This window comes from Rhinopithecus bieti, unplaced genomic scaffold (genome assembly GCF_001698545.2).
Source record: "Rhinopithecus bieti isolate Rb0 unplaced genomic scaffold, ASM169854v2 scaffold_6022, whole genome shotgun sequence".
Classification (NCBI taxonomy): domain Eukaryota; kingdom Metazoa; phylum Chordata; class Mammalia; order Primates; family Cercopithecidae; genus Rhinopithecus; species Rhinopithecus bieti.
In genome coordinates, this window is record NW_016805265.1 from 1,840,175 (window position 1) to 1,856,296 (window position 16,122).

A 16,122-nucleotide genomic window follows, 5' to 3' on the forward strand; every position below is an offset into this window, starting at 1 on the left:
CTCAAAATGTTTCTGATGACAGTTGGCCCCTTTGGCTCTCAAAGTCTAGGACGACACTCACCTCCCTTCTCCCCGTTTGACATACAAGGCCCTCTTCAGCCTTCTCTTCTGAGAAGTCAGCCATCTTCATTACAGGACCATTGTTCAAACCTTCCCCCATTGGCCCGGCATGGTGGCTCACACCTGTAATCCCAGTACTTTGGGAGGCCGAGGCAGGCTGATCACTTGAGGTAGGAGTTCAAGACCAGTCAGACCAACACAGCAAAACCCCGTCTCTACTAAAAACACAAAAATTAGTGTGGCATGGTAGTGCACGCCTGTAATCCCAGCTACTCAGGAGGTTAAGCAGGAGAATCACTTGAACCCGGGAGGTGGTGGTGGCAGTGAGCCAAGATGTCACTGCACTCCAGCCTGGGTGACAGAGTGAGACCCTGTCTAAAAAAACAAACAAACAAACAAAAAACAAACACTTTCCCCATTCCCCCATGAATCTTGTGGGCACGCTTTAAAAATGAAGCTTTCCATGTCTCTTATCCGTATTTCTCTGACTCTACAACTCAGAAAACTGTCCCTGACCTCCATAATTCAGAGACTCATCCAACAGACATCCAATCCAGCTCCTACCCAATTTGTGGCCCACCTAGACTGTACACTTCTTTCAGTTCTATCATTCATCCTTGGAACCAGCCACCTCCTCTGCACCCTGGATCTCTACTTTAACTCAGTCCTCATAACCTAATAGCCTTAGGCAGGGCTCTACATCTACTAATTCCTCAGACATTTCTAAGCACCTACTATGTGTCAGACCCAGCACGTCCTTTGTTTCATTTAATCCTCAAATTCTCTGAGGTAGGTGTGATTATCCTTACTTTACAGATGAAGAAACTGAGGTTCAGGGAGGTAGCTGACTTGCAGAGGTCTCTCTGATTCCATGTTCTCACGGAGTTGGGGGGTGGGGGGAGGCTTAGGGAGGAAAAGGTCTTGTCTGCTCCAGAGGCCCCTTTGACTTGCTGAGTCACTTGCTCCTGTCCCACCTGTCCCTGTCAATCTCTGGGAAGGAGAAATGACACTGGAGAGGCAGAGAGGAGTGACTGCAGAGGCAGAGGGGTGGGCGGGCTGGCCCATGGCTGAGACCTCGCTCCCAGAGCTGGTGGGAGAGGACAAAGCCACGCCTTGCCCCAGCATCCTGGAGCTGGAGGAGCTCCTGAGGGCGGGGAAGTCTTCTTGCAGCCGTGTGGATGAAGTTTGGCCCAACCTTTTCATAGGAGATGCGTGAGTGATAGCTGGCCAAGGGTCATGGGGGTGGGGACAAGGAGAGGCAGTTCTTGGTGGCTTTACCAGACACAGGAGGGTGGAAACAAGGAGAAATAGCTCTGCTCTGACCATCCCAGGCCAGGGACCTTCTCCAGGACCCCGGGGTGCCAAGGACAGTGCAGTGACCAGGTATGGCCACGAGGGGGAGCAGGGACTTCGCCTGCCTGAAAGCAGGGAGTCTCCCAGGAGTCCGGGGAAACACTTCCAGGACAACTGGCAAGTGTAGAGGTATAGGCCTGGGAAATAGTATTTGCAGCATGAGATGAGGTAGACAGAGAGCCCCCTGTTTCTGGACCCAGCCTCCCTCCTCTGGATACAGATGGTGGAGAAGCCTGACTGAAGGTGAATCAGAGAAGGTGTTGCCTCTCAACATTTGTAGGCTAGAAGCAGGTATTAGGTGGTAGCCGGTAGAGGACGGATGTGCGTGGGAGGACATGGGGCAAGAAGGGAGGGGCAGCCAGGTTCCAGGGCTGAAGCAATCCCTTCCTTCCTGTCCTGGCCAAGGCAGGGGCAGAGGCCTTGAGGAAGCAGAGAGGGTCTAAAGATCCCCCAACACACACATACCACCAGTTCTGCCACCAGAAAGTATGGGGCTCTGGGTATGGGACTGTGGAGTCAGACTCCACTTGGAGCTTGCTGGGGTTGGATTCTCTTTGGACCCTAATGGCTCGGTCCCTCTGCAGCAGGGGGCCAGGCAAAGCCTCCCTCCTGGTCCCATGGCTTGGCCGTCATCCAGTGCCCTTCCTGCCCTCCCCAGGGCCACAGCAAACAACCGCTTTGAGCTGTGGAAGCTGGGCATCACCCATGTGCTGAACGCCGCCCACGGGGGCCTCTACTGTCAGGGCGGCCCTGACTTCTACGGCAGCAGTGTGAGCTACCTGGGGGTGCCAGCCCACGACCTCCCTGATTTTGACATCAGTGCCTACTTCTCCTCCGCGGCTGACTTCATCCACCGTGCCCTCAACACGCCTGGGGGTAGGACTTGGGGTCCAAGCCCATATCCCATCTTGCTCATTCCTGGGGAGGATGCCTCATTTCTTCTGAGTCATCAGTGCCCTCCCATCCCTGGTTTTTAAAAATCCTCTGCTTAGGCCAGGCACAGTGGCTCATGCTTGTAATACTAACACTTTGGGAGGCCAAGGTGGGTGGATCATCTAAGGTCAGGAGTTCGAGACCAGCCTGGCCAACACAGTGAAACCTCATCTCTACTAAAATACAAATATTAGCCGGGCATGGTGGCACACACCTATAATCTCAGCTACTCGGGAGGCTGAGGCAGGAGAATTGCTTGAACACGGGGTGGGGGGAGGTTGCAGTGAGCCGATATCATGCCACTTCACTCTAGCCTGGGCAAAAGGGTGAAATCCATCTGCCCCCCGCTGAAAAAAAGTTCTCTGCTTAGTGCTCCAGTGTCTTATCAAACCCTATTCCTTCCCAGATGGGGAAACTGAGGCCTGGAATACAAGCTCATGCCATGAGTTAGGAGCAACCCTAAGGCTGAAAGTCATTTCTCCCAAACAGCAGAATAGCTCTTTCTCTGCAACACTCAGCTTTGGGAAAGCACCATTTGGTACCTAAATGTCTGCCCCAAAGTACTTCTTTTATTCCTTTTTTTTTCTGAGACAGAGTCTCAGTGCTACCCAGGCTGGAGTGCAGTAGCACGATCTCAGCCCCTCCATCTCCTGGGTTCAACCTCTGCCTCCTGGCTTCAAGCAATTCTCGTGCCTCAGCCTCCCAAGTAGCTGGGACTACAGGCATCTGCCACCACGCCTGGCTAATTTTTGTATTTTAGCAGAGAGAGGGTTTCACCATGTTGGCGAGGCTGGTCTCGAACTTCTGACCTCAAGTGATCTGTCTGCCTCGGCCTCCCAAAGTGCTGGGATTACAGGCATGAGCCACTGCACCCACCCCTCAAAGTACTTTTAACTAGAAAAGAAATGTATCTTCAAATACTCAGGATACAGCATAGGAGTCCAGGGAGGCTGGTGTCCTGGCTTTGTGTCCATCCTAGAAGACAGCTGTGTCCCTTGCTATGTGACCCTGGGCAAGCCAGTGTCCCTCTCTGGACTTCAGTTTCCTCATCTATGTGACAAGAATGACAAGATTACAGCTCACATGACTTTTTAGTATCCAAAGCACTTTGACATTCTTTTGTTCTTTATCCATTCATTCACCAGCTATTTACTGAGTATCCACTACGTGCCTGGCACGGAGCTAAATAAATACTAGGAATCCAGACTTTAAGAAGCAGGGTCCTTGCCCTCTTGGAACTGGTGGAAAGACAGGCAAATTGTGAATAGTACAGTGAGAGCTACGCATAAGAGTGGGCCAGTGTGGAGGGCTCTGGGAGCACACGGCAGGGGTGCTGAGCCTGGAGGATCAGTAAGGTGGGGGGACTTCTCTCTACAAAAGTATTCATGGGTCATATGCAAAAAAGATGAGCTGCTCTGTGATTCAAGCAATACTTTGAGCAGTCAAGAAAGCCTGTGGAGGAAGCCATGTCTCAGCCGAAACCTAGTGGATGAGTAGTAGAAGTTAGTCAGACCAAGACCAGGGGAAATGATTTGCAGGTATTTGGAATAGCATGTGGTAAGGCTGGAGGTCAGAAAACATGGCAGCCTCAAGGAACTGCAAGTTCCTCCATTTTCCTCGAGCTGAAGGTGGGGGAGGGACAGTCTAAGATGAGGCGACAGGGGCCAGCTCTTGAAGGGTCTTACAAGCTATGTTAAAAAGGTTTGGAGGCCAGGAGAGGTGGCTCACGCCTGTAATCCCAGCACTTTGGGAGACCGGGAGGGGCGGATCACGAGATCAGGAGATTGAGACCATCCTGGCTAACACGGTGAAACCCTGTCTCTACTAAAACATACAATTAGCCGGGCCTGGTGGCGGGTGCCTGTAGTCCCAGCTACTCGGGAGGCTGAAGCAGGAGAATGGCGTAAACCCGGGAGGCAGAGCTTGCAGTGAGTCGAGATCGCGCCACTGCACTCCAGCCTGGGCAACAGAGCGAGACTCCGTCTCAAAAAAATATAAAAAATAAAAATAAAAAATAAATTTAAAAAAAAAGGAAAGAAAGAAAAGAAAAAAGAAATTTGGACCCTATCCCAAAGGCAGGCAGAACAGGTGTTGATCTACCCATTTTACCGATCACGAAACTGAGGTTCATAAAGGCTGGGTGACTTGCTCAGGATCACAAAGTACACCCAAGGCAGGGTCAGGAAAGGAACTTGGGTTCCCATCCCCAGCCCATGGGTGGGCCAGCTGTTGGGAAAGGGTTTTTCACCAGGATGTCTTCCTCAGCCAAGGTCCTGGTGCACTGTGTGGTGGGCGTGAGCCGCTCCGCCACGCTAGTCTTGGCGTACCTCATGCTGCACCAGCGGCTGTCCCTGCGCCAGGCGGTGATCACCGTGAGGCAGCACCGATGGGTCTTCCCCAACCGAGGCTTCCTGCACCAGCTCTGCAGGCTGGACCAGCAACTGCGGGGTGCCGGCCAGAGCTGAGGGGCCAGGTGAGGCCTTGGGGGGCGAAGCTGGATGTGGTTGGCAGGAAGAGGCCAGGTGAGGGCCTGGCCTGCGGACATAGGATTGGGTTCTTGCAGGATTGGTTGGCAGGGCTGCGTGTGGCTGGAACTGAGGATTAAACGGGGCCTGGCCCTCTACCCAAACTGCTGGGTTCCCTTCACCTACCCAAGGTCTCACCCAAGGGCCCGGCCTAGGCAGTTCTCCTGTAGGACCCCTAACCCATCTCCCCCATCCTACCTGGATCCTTCAGACCCCAAAGAGAAGAGGAGGACTAAGATGTGAGGGCGTGGAAAGCGTAAAATGGAAGAGGGGAGACTTTCCTACCTGGTCTTGAGGCCAACCTGCCCTGCCTCAGCTGAAAGCCTGTGGGGGCTCCCCTAAATCTCACCGAGGCATCTGCACAGCCAGCCTGGACCCTCCTGAACCTCCACATCCCCTTCCCCCTAGGTCTGGACCCCGGGTACAGTGCCGCAGAGAAAACCTTCCAGACTTAGCTAATTCTCATCAGTGAGCTAAGGCCGGGCCTCCATGGCGGCTCCCCACCCAGCAGGGCCTGCCTCCACCTCTGCTTCCCCTACAACTCCTTCCCTGTCTCGCCTCAACCCTGTCTTTGGCTGTCCCCACCACCCCACGCCACAGACAGGCTGCCATTTGGGGGTGGGTGACTGGCCTGGGCATGCTTGGGAGCTGGAACAGCAGCAGCTTTTTCCTCCCAGAAGCTTCCCAGGGCAGGGCCTGACTCTCTCCCTGCCTCCCACCCCTAAGAGTGGTTCCTATCTCTGAAGGCATAGCCAGCCCAACCAGAAGGGAGGCCCTTCAGCAGCATCGACCCCTTCCCATGGGCTGGCTGGAGGATGAGCATCTTGGGGAGGAGAATTAGGGAAGGATCAGGGGCTAAGTTTAGAGTTTGGGGGTGAGCATGATAAGAAACTTTGGGTTATAGCTGGGCTTGAGATTGGCCTGCCGCCAAGCTGTGGCATGGAGCTCTATGGGTAGAAGGTCTGAAGGGGGCATGTTTCCCGTGGATGGCAAATTCCCAGCTTGCTCTCTCTCCTCTAGACAGAACCCAGGAACCTGGCAGAGCAGCAGATCTCAGACCATGCCCAGTCACCCCTCTCCCTCAGCCTGGGGCCTTAGGCTCCCTGACCTGTGATCTCAGCATCTTTCCCATCCGGCAACTGACTTTGGGGGAGTTGGATAGGCAGGTGTATAGCATTGCACAATTCATGGAGGTGTCATCCACCAAACTGTGCAACTGGAGGCCCCAGGAGTTATGCAGTGTGCAGCCTGTGCAGCCATACACAGCAGCTCTGGGTCTGGGGACTCTGAAAGATAAGGGGCCGATGGGGAGAGGTCATCTCTGTCCCTAAGCCATGGATATCAAATCTACCTCCTCATCTCTCCCAGCAGCTGCACTTACTTGACCTTATGCACAGGGCTTAAGGCAGAAGCAGGTTTAGGTGACAGCTCTTACCCCTGCCTCAACAAGTCCCAGCCAGCCTGGACCTTGGTTCACCTGCCTGTAACACAGAGCTCATCTCTCTTCCAGAGCTGGTCCTTACTCCTCCCTGCCATGGGGCTCTGCCAATTTGCCACCCTGGCACTGGTCCTTCTGGTGCTGCTGGAGGCTCTGGCCCAGGCGGACACACAGAAGATGGTGGGAGCCCAGCGTGGAGTCCACCCTAGAGCCTGCTACTCCATCCGGCTCCTCCTGGCGCCTGCACCCCCTCTCCGCCACTGTCTTTGGCCTTCACAGGTGGGAGTGGGCTCCCCTCTCAGCCAAGCCCTCAGGCGTCTTGGCCAGGGATCCCAGGTTCCCTGGGAAAGTGGGGAGGGCAGGAAAGAGGAAGAGGGTTTCAGGTATTTGTGATAGCTGTTGGCCACAGCTGCCTCCAGCAGCTCCCCTCAGGGTTCAGGGAGTCCCAGGAGGGGCTGAGCCTTAGCTCCCTGGAGCTCAGACCTCAGAGCCCCAGCGCAGGTGTGACTGCAGGCATGGGTGTGCCCCGTCCCCATCATCTGGGAGTGCAAGTGGGAGAGTAGTATCAAGGTATGGGTGTATGACAAAGGTCCGTGGATGACAGAGAAGGTTCCTAATGGGCCCAATTGAAGGTCCTAGCTGACCACAGTTAGCAGGGGAGAGACCTTAAAGACCATCTCTCTGGCTGCAGGGGACAGCGGGGCCTGGGTATCCCTGCCTTTTGGGTTGGGAGAGGAGCTTGGCAGAGGGTGGGAGTGGCCCTGGACACATTTCTTCTGCCTGCAGCCCAGGGCTGTCTGAAGACCTACTCTACACCTGTGTCTGTGTGGGCCTGTGCCGCTTCCCTCAGCCTGAGTCTTCTAGCTCTTTATCCTGGACCCGTCCCATCAACCTTGGCCCCTAACTGAGGGCCCCTGAACCTGGATTCTGCTGTTGGCAATGCCACCAGTTTACATGTAATTTTTGGCTAGTCTCTTCACTGTCCTCCTCCACAGAACATCCTTCCAGCTTGAACTTTCTGCCCTTCCTCCATAATACCCTTGAAGGCCAAGGAAGAGGGTCTCACTCCAGTTGCGTAGCCTGGAGTGCAGTGGCATAGTCAGGGATTAGGGCTCACTGCAGCCTTGACTTCCTGGGCTCAGGTGATTCTCCCACCTCAGCTTCCCGAATAGATGGGACTACAAACATGTGCCACCACAAGCAGTTAATTTTTTTTTTTTTTTTTTTTTTGAGACGGAGTCTCGCTCTTGTTGCCCAGGCTGGAGTGCAATGGCGTGATCTCACCTCACCGCAACCCCCGCCTCCCGGGTTCAAGTGATTCTCCTGCCTCAGGCTCCCGAGTAGCTGGGATTACAGGCATGTGTCACCATGCCAACTAATTTTGTATTTTGGTAGAGACAGGTTTTCTCCATGTTGGTCAGACTGGTCTCGAACTCCCGACTTCAGGTGGTCTGCCCACCTTGGCCTCTCAAAGTGCTGGGATTACAGGCATGAGCCACTGCGACTGGCCCAACTGGCCATATTGTATTTTTTGTATTTTTAGTAGAGACAGGGTCTGGCCATATTGCCTAGACTGGTCTCGAACTCCTGGGCTCAAGCAATCCTCCCACCTCAGCCTCCCAAAGTGTCGGGATTGTAGACGTTAGCCACTTTAGCCGGCCAAGGGACCTTTTAAAATGCTTTATTTGATCTTCCTTCTCCTACTATCAACATACATGTACACAATATGCCACAGTCAGACCTGGGCTGAGCTGCCTTGATTCTTAGCAGTGCTGGGACAGAGGCCTGGGCCTGGAGGGAAAGGTGCCTGGCTAGGCTTGGCACTGGTCATGCCATGGAACCAGTGGACAAGTTGGGAGTGGCAGGGGAGGCTGGAAGAGGGGAGTAGACAGCATGCTTTATAATTAAACTCAAATCAAAAAATAGAAACAGCATCAAGTGTGCGGAGACAGGCGGCTGAAAGCCGGCAGCACAAACTGCCCGTCAGAGAAGTGCACAGCCCGGGCCAGATACTCCCACAGGTGGGTGAGTACCCCTAATTTGGGGGGGTAGGGTGTGGTCTCTGAGCATGCTGGGTAATGGGGGCCAGGACACTTGTGCCTGTATGAGGAGGGTGGGGGTTGGGTTGGGTAGAGAACTGACTGGGTCAGAGATGAAGGTGCAGACAAAGTATAGTAGAGTCAGAAAGACCTGGGCTTGAATCCTGACTCCCACATCAACTGGCTGTGTGACTCTGGGTGTGTTGCTTAACCTCTCTGAGTCTCGGTTTCTTCATCTGTAAAATGGGGATGATAATATTGCCTGCTCCATAAAGGCACTGTGAGGATTCAATGAGAAAATGTAAGTTCCTAGCTCTGTCTGACACATCCTTGATGAGTGCTAAATATAACAATTATTGCTGGACAGAGAAAGAAACATCAAGAAATACAGAGATAGAGAAGAAACCTCACTGTCCCGTAGGGAAGTTACCCTCCACCTAGGATATGGCTGGGGCTAGAAAGGGTAAGAGTAATTATAGTAGTGATAATAATAGTAAGATGCACCATTTATTGGGCATCTACCATGAGACAGACCCTGTGGGAGGTGCTTTACATTAATTATTACATGGAATTCTCACAGCAGCCTCACTGAAGAAACTGGCTCAGTGAAGACCACATAGATGCAAGTACCAGACCTGAGAATTCTGCCCGGGTCTGCCCTCCCCAGTGTCCGCAGGCTGAGCGCAGAGACCCACAGCTCTTCCCCACTGGCGCCACATGCCACCCTTCTGCAGTCTTTCTTCCCCACACTCCTCACTGGTCCTGCCCTGAGATCTCCAGCCCCACATGGCCTGTGGCCACAGTCCTGTCTGGCCTCCCTGGAGTGGAGTCAGAAAGGATGGGCAGGAAGAAAGTCCAGGGGACCATCTGAAGCTGCAGCTGAGAGGTAGATGGCAAACAGCTGCCCCCTGCCCCAAGGAAGCCTGTGCCTCTGCCTGATGTCGTGGGCATGCAGAGCAGTGTCATGGGAGGCTGCAAAGGCACATGAACTTCCTGGGGGAGGATGGGAGACAGAGGCAAATGGGGGAGCTACCCAGGAAGGAGAGATGCAAAGACAGAAAACAAGTGCATGGACCTGCAACCAGCAGCAGCACAGGAGTAGGCCAGGAAAAGCCCTGCCTACAGAGGCAGCTGCTCTGCTGAGCGGGGGAGGCAGGAAGGGGGAGAGGAGGAGCACGGGACCAGGGAGAGAAGGAGGGCTGCAGGGAGTGGGAGGGGAGCCCGGCCAGGCCCTGGCCCTGCTGGACATTGGGCCTGTGCCTCACCTGGCTGGGGCCGAGGAGACATGGAAGGTAATGTCAGGCGGGGCCCTCCGAAGACCATCTGGGGCCTCAGAAACCGGCGGAGCTGCCACAACCACCGACTTCCCCTCCCTGGGAGGGCCTGGGGCTTAAAGGACGAGTCCCTGGGCGGGTGGCTGGGCCTGACTCTGACTGATGGGCTGGGCTGGGTCCCAGTGGGTTACAGTGGCCAGGCGGGGCAACACCCTGAGCATCGGGAGCGAGGCATTAGGTGGAGCCTGACCAGGAGTAGCGCTAAGTCCAGGGGAGAGCCCCGTTCTTCAGACCTGGGCCTAGGTCCCCTCGGAGGCAGAGGCACGCACTGTGGCCTACCAGCCCCCAAATCCTTCACCCCTCTGGAGCCTCCTGGGGGTGGGGCCTGGCTGCCTGCTCCCTTGCATGGCTGGGCTGCGAGACACCCATTGGCCACAGGGGGGCAGCCTCACCCCATGCCAAGCTCCGCAGGCCTGAGTCCGGTGCCCGTCCCACTTCCCAAAGCTCCATCTCCCTACCTGATGGCTCCAGACCAGTGTGGCTGTTGGACTCCCCTGGGGCCTGAGGGCTTCCCCCACTCCACCACACTACACTGCCCTCTGCCCTGCAGTGACTGCACATCCAGACCCTCCTCTGTCATTCTCGGGTCAGACGCCCAGAGCATCCTGAAAGTTAACTTCAGGATCCCTAGCAGGGGAAGATAAACTGTGGTCCAGATCAGGGCAAAGACTTGCTCATGACCACAGAATGAGTCATGGCAGAGTCCCGGGGAAGCCAGGCTCTCCTCCCTGCCTCAGAAGTTCTCTTCCCACCTCTTCAGGTAGCCTCCCATCTTCATGGGGGGTTATGGAACCAAGTGTCTTCAATCCCAAAGAGATACCAAGCAGAGAGGAGACCTGGGTGTTTAGAGGGACTGTAGAGCCCACCGCAGTCCACAAGGCCTCAGTCACCTCTCAGACCCCACCCCCATGGGCGCCCCAGCCAGCACCTGGAATTCTAGCCGCTTCACAGTGTTTGTGTTCTGGGCGGAACCTGCCCAGCCCTGTTCCACTCAGGCAGAGTCCTGCCCCTGCACCCACTCCCCCATTCCTGGCCCCAGACCATGCCCCAGGTAGGTGGCAGGCCACTCAGCCGCCTGGAGAGGTCACAGTGGGGGATGAGGAGGACACCTGGGTCTTCACTTCCGCCTTGCCCGACAGCCTCCCACTGGGTGAGCCTGGCCAAGCCGGCAGCCTCCTGGGTGCCCGTTTCTCTTTCTGGTCCTGGCACTGCCTACCAAAGGGAAAAGATGTTCTTCCCAGTATGCACCTTCCCTAGTCACTGGTCCAGGGGATCAGGGGCAGTTAGCAAAGACAGGTCCCCCTCTCCAACACGGCACCAGGCCCATATTCTGGTGCCGCTGAAAATCCAGCTCCGCAGGGTCCCTGACTCCTTCAGCCAGCAGATGCCTGAAACAAGCCACCTGACCCAGGTGGGGCCTGACATCCAGCGCTGGCCTGAGTCGTGGGGGTAAGGAGGAAAACCCGGGGCCTATAGGCAGGTGTGTGGTTCAGCAGCACCAGGCTCCCTTGAGAAAAAAGGGGGGTTAGTGACCACTCTCTGGAGGCCCCAAAGATGGTAACTGAAAGGCTTGGGGATGGACTAAAACCCCAGCCTTGCTACTTATGAGCCGTATGGCTTTGGGCGTCACTTTTTAAACATTCTGAGCTTTAGCTTCCTTCTGGGTAAAATAGGAACAGATCACGAACAGATCATGGGATCACGAGCGAGACATCAGGCTTTTTGTTGTTGAGACGGAGTCTCGCTCTGTCGCCCAGGCTGGAGTGCAGTGGTGTGATCTTGGCTCACTACAACCTCTGCCTCACAGGTTCAAGAGATTCTCCTGCCTTAGCCTCCCGAGTAGCTGGGACTGCAGGAGTGGACCACCACACCTGGCTAATTTTGAGACAGGGTTTTGCCACATTGGCCAGGCTGGTCTTGAACTCCTGACCTCAGGGGTTCTGCCTGCCTTGGCCTTCCAAAGTGCAGGGATTACAGGCATGAGCCACCGTGCCCAGCCAGAGGCATCAGGCTTATAAGAGGCATTAGCTCATTCCTTGTGGAGATGCTAACAAATACCAGTTCACAGCCCTGGCCTCTTACCTGGAGATGGGCTCTGATCTCCGAGTCCCTGAAAGTGGGAGGGGACGGGGTCTGAGGATGAGTACTAGAAGTAGCAGGTGAGGGGGCTTGAGAGGTCACAGTGGGGGATGAGGAGGACACCTGGGTCTTCACTTCCACCTTGCCTGACAGCTGCCTAGGTTGGTGGGGCGGGGGGTGCCCTGAGAACCACAACCATCTGGGGGTTTCATCCCTACAAAGTCCAAGCTGACTTAGGGGTGAGATCTGCACTGACTAGTGCCACAAATAGGGAACTCCAAAGGCCCCTTGGCCAAAGCTTCATACAGCTGCAGCTCAGCAGAGGGCAGGAGAGAGGTCTGCCCAGCTCCATAGCAGTGACAAAGGATTGATTCCCTTGTTCCCTGGGGAAGGGTTCTAGACCCCAGCCCCAGCTGAGCTTGTTAATACCTCATGTGAAATAGCTGAGGCCCTTCCCGCAGCATCCCCGTGGCACCTGGGTACTGCACCATGGGCTTCCCCATCAGCTGGATCCACCCTCCAGGAGCCTGCCTCCAGCCACTGCAGTGTCCACTCTGTTCCAGGATGGACTCCCTGCAGAAGCAGGACCTCCGGAGGCCCAAGATCCACGGGGCAGTCCGGGCATCCCCCTACCAGCCGCCCACGTTGGCTTCACTGCAGCGTTTGCTGTGGGTCCGTCAGGCTGCCATGCTGAACCACATCGATGAGGTCTGGCCCAGCCTCTTCCTGGGAGATGCGTGAGTAAGACCCACATTAGGAGTGGGGGTGGCAGAAGGGTGTGAGGTTCACACGGGAATGGGGGCATGAGCCTCTCCCAGGGCCCTCCAGGGCAGAGGGGGTGCCCTTGCCTCCCACCGTCTCTTTCCCTATTTTGCTTTCCTTTTATATTATTACTGCTTTTAACTGTGGAACTAGAATGCACATAAGAAAAGGGCACAGGGCCGGGTGCGGTGGCTCATGCCTGAAATCCCAGCACTTTGGGAGGCGAAGACAGGTGGATCACTTGAGGTCAGGAGTTCGAGACCAGCCTGGCCAACATTGTGAAACCTCATCTCTACTAAAAATACAAGAAATTAACCAGGCATGGTGGTGGAGACCTGTAATCGCAGCTACTCAGGAGGCTGAGGCAGGAGAATCACTTGAATCCGAGAGGCAGAGGTTGCAGTGAGCTGAGATCACACCATTGGACTCCAGCCTGGGCAATAAGAGCAAGACTCTGTGTCAAAAAAGAAAAAAAAAGGAAAAAAGAAATGTGCACAGAGCATATATGAACAGCCTCATCACCCAGTGAAGAAAAAGGATATTACCTGTCTCCCAGAAGCCCCTACTGAGTCTTTCTCATTATAACTTTTCTATTCTCTGTGGTTAATCACTGTCTATTGAATTATTTCCCTGTTTTTCTTTAAAGTTTTACCACCTATATACCTAAACAGTGTAGTCAGTTTCACCTGCTGTTTAAAATTATATGAGTGGAATCATATTGTGTGTGTTTTGTGCCTGGCATCATTTGCTCAAATTTGTGAGTCACCCACGTTGTTATGTGTATCTGCAGTTCATATTTTCACTGCTGAAGATTTCATTATATGATTATGCCACAGTTTATCCATTTTACTGAATATGGACATTTGAATTGTTTCCACTTTTTGACTATTATGAACAATGATCCTAGTAATATTTCATCTTAAAATTTTTATTTATTTATTTAGAGACAAGGTCTCTCTCTGTTGCCTAGGCTGGAGTGCAGGGATTATCATCATTCACTGCAACCTCAAATTCCCAGGCTCAGCAGTTCTCCTGCCTCAGCCTCTCAAGTAGCTGGGAATACAGGTGTGCACCACCAAACCTAGCGAATTTTTCTTTTTTTTGAGGCGGAGTCTCACTCTGCCACCCAGGCTGGGGTATAGTAGTGCAATCTCCACTCACTACAGCCTCAACCTCCCAGGCTCAGGTGATTCTCCCACCTCAGCCTCCCAAGTAGCTGGGACTACTGGCATATGCCACCATGCCTGGCTATATTTTTTTATTGTTTGTAGAGATAAGGTTTTGCCATGTTGCCCAGGCTGGTCTCGAACTCCTGAACTCGATGAATCCTCCTGCCTTGGTCTCCCAAAGTGTTGGGATTATAGGCATGAGCAACAGTGCCTGCCTGAAAAGGAGTCTTTTTTTTTTTTTTTTTGAGATGGAGTCTAGCTCTGTCACTCAGGCTGGAGTGCAGTGGTGCAATCTTGGCTCACTGCAATCTCCGCCTCCTGGGTTTAAGCGATTCTCCTGACTCAGCCTTCTGAGCAGCTGGGACTACAGGCGCCCACCACCATGCCTGGCTAATTTTTGTGTTTTTAGTAGAGGTGGGGTGTCACCATGTTGGCCAGGCTGGTCTCAAACTCCTGACCTCGAGTGATCCGCCCACCTCAGTCTCCCAAAGTGCTGGATTTATAGGCGTGAGCCACCGCACCCAGCCTGAAAAGGAGTCTTAAACTCCAACTGGAGGAGCCCCTTCACCCTGGGCCGATTTGCAGGCTCTTGTCTCTTCCCTTGGTGGGTGGTGGGCGGGGGTGTTTGCAAACTTCAACCCAGCCAGAGCTGCCGCAGTGAGATCTACCTCCACCCTCCTAACCCCTTGTGCCCTCCCCTCCAGGTACGCAGCCCGGGACAAGAGCAAGCTGACCCAGCTGGGAATCACCCACGTTGTGAATGCTGCTGCGGGCAAGTTCCAGGTGGACACAGGTGCCAAGTTCTACCGTGGAATGTCCCTGGAGTACTATGGCATCGAGGCAGATGACAACCCCTTCTTTGACCTCAGTGTCTACTTTCTGCCTGTTGCTCGATACATCCGAGCTGCCCTCAGTATTCCCCAAGGTGCACTTCTGGGTCTGGCATGGTGGAGGGTGGAGGGTGTGCTTTAGGACTCTCCATTTTTCCAGTGGCACTGGTGGGTGGGAGTCCAGAGAGACAAACCCTTTCAGCAACCCTCCCACTCCATGTGGCAAATAGCTACTACCATTCAGTGAGTGTCCCCTTCAGGGACACCCTCGAGGCTAGCAGTCACGGACATAACTAAGATCCAGTGTAGTCATCAGCATCACCACATCCCTCCATAAGAGGCCAGGCACTGGACAGAAGGTATAGGACCCAGTGAAGCTCTTGAGCGGACTCCTCTAAGATGAGTCCTTGGCATAGAGCTGCAGGGGCAGGCTAGAGGGCAGAACTCAGGGGAAAGGGAGGTAGGTAGACACCCCCTATAATCTGATGCAAACCCAGGGACCTGAGGAATTCAATAAACCCACTTCCCCTGGCCCAGAGTTGCAAAGAATGCCTGAGGAAGCACCTGGACCTGAAGAAGGAAATCCCAGCTGCTAACCTAAACCCTGCCTCTAACTTGCTATGTGACTTTGAGCCAGCCTCCCCTTGTTGGGCTTCAGTTGCCCCATTTGACAGAGTAGACAGTGTCAGTATTGCAGGATGCTGTAGAGGATGGTCATGGGTGTCTCTTCTTCCCAAAGGAGTGGGTGGTTCAAGGGCAGGTAGCTGATGTTAGCTTGGTTCTCCCCACAGGCCGCGTGCTGGTACACTGTGCCATGGGGATAAGCCGCTCTGCCACACTTGTCCTGGCCTTCCTTATGATCTACGAGAACATGACGCTGGTAGAGGCCATCCAGACGGTGCAGGCCCACCGCAATATCTGCCCTAACTCAGGCTTCCTCCGACAGCTCCAGGTTCTGGACAATCGACTGGGGCGGGAGACGGGGCGGCTCTGATCTGGCAGGCGGCCAGGATCCCTGACCCTTGGCCTGACCCCACCAGCCTGGCCCTGGGGACAGCAGGCTCTGCTGTTCCTAGTGACCCTGAGATGTAAACAGCAAGTGGGGGCTGAGGCAGAGGCAGGGATAGCTGGGTGGTGACCTCTTAGCAGGTGAATTTCCCTGACCCAATCCAGAGATTCTTTATGCAAAAGTGAGTTCAGTCCATCTCTATAATAAAATATTCATCATCATAAAGACAGGCGATCTTTTGGCGGTCTGTGGGGCAATGGCTTACTCTCGGGATGGTCACAAGGTTCCAGATGGCTCGCCAACTCTGATTCAGTGGGATGGCAGCCTCAGGGAGGAGGACAGGTGGGAATAATTCGTGATATCTGCCTTGGAGGAAGGAGTGGGGGTACAAGTGTGAGGATTAGATGACCTTGTCCTCATCTTGTCCTCCTCATACCCTCCCCCAGGAGTTAGGTTGTCTGATAAAGACCCAAGTTCAATGCATCACCATTCTCTCCATGCCCATCCTACCCAAGGCTGAATATCAAAATTCACTGTGCACAAGTAGCATCTCTGGAAACCAGTCGGTCTTTTCACTGACACTCTGCTTTC

General features: G+C 54.3%; 1 protein-coding gene across 10 annotated transcripts; it reads left to right on the top strand.

Moving 5' to 3' along the window:
* Positions 1-1,065: 1,065 nt before the first annotated feature.
* On the top strand, positions 1,066-15,760 carry DUSP13B (dual specificity phosphatase 13B). 10 transcript variants are annotated; one of them, XM_017871908.1, is made up of 8 exons: positions 1,087-1,272; positions 2,072-2,289; positions 4,612-4,819; positions 6,382-6,588; positions 8,236-8,330; positions 12,325-12,498; positions 14,397-14,617; positions 15,314-15,760. In XM_017871908.1, exons 3-8 carry the CDS (start codon positions 4,733-4,735, stop codon positions 15,514-15,516), a joined length of 987 nt encoding a protein of 328 aa, XP_017727397.1. In that variant the 5' UTR covers positions 1,087-1,272; positions 2,072-2,289; positions 4,612-4,732; the 3' UTR covers positions 15,517-15,760. The 10 variants fall into 10 exon arrangements, with proteins under 10 accessions (XP_017727404.1, XP_017727395.1, XP_017727397.1 ...); XM_017871906.1 differs by lacking the exon at positions 2,072-2,289 and having other exon boundaries at positions 1,068-1,272; XM_017871909.1 differs by lacking the exons at positions 1,087-1,272; positions 2,072-2,289; positions 4,612-4,819; positions 6,382-6,588 and adding an exon at positions 8,929-9,234 and having other exon boundaries at positions 8,266-8,330.
* The last annotated feature ends 362 nt before the right edge of the window (positions 15,761-16,122 follow it).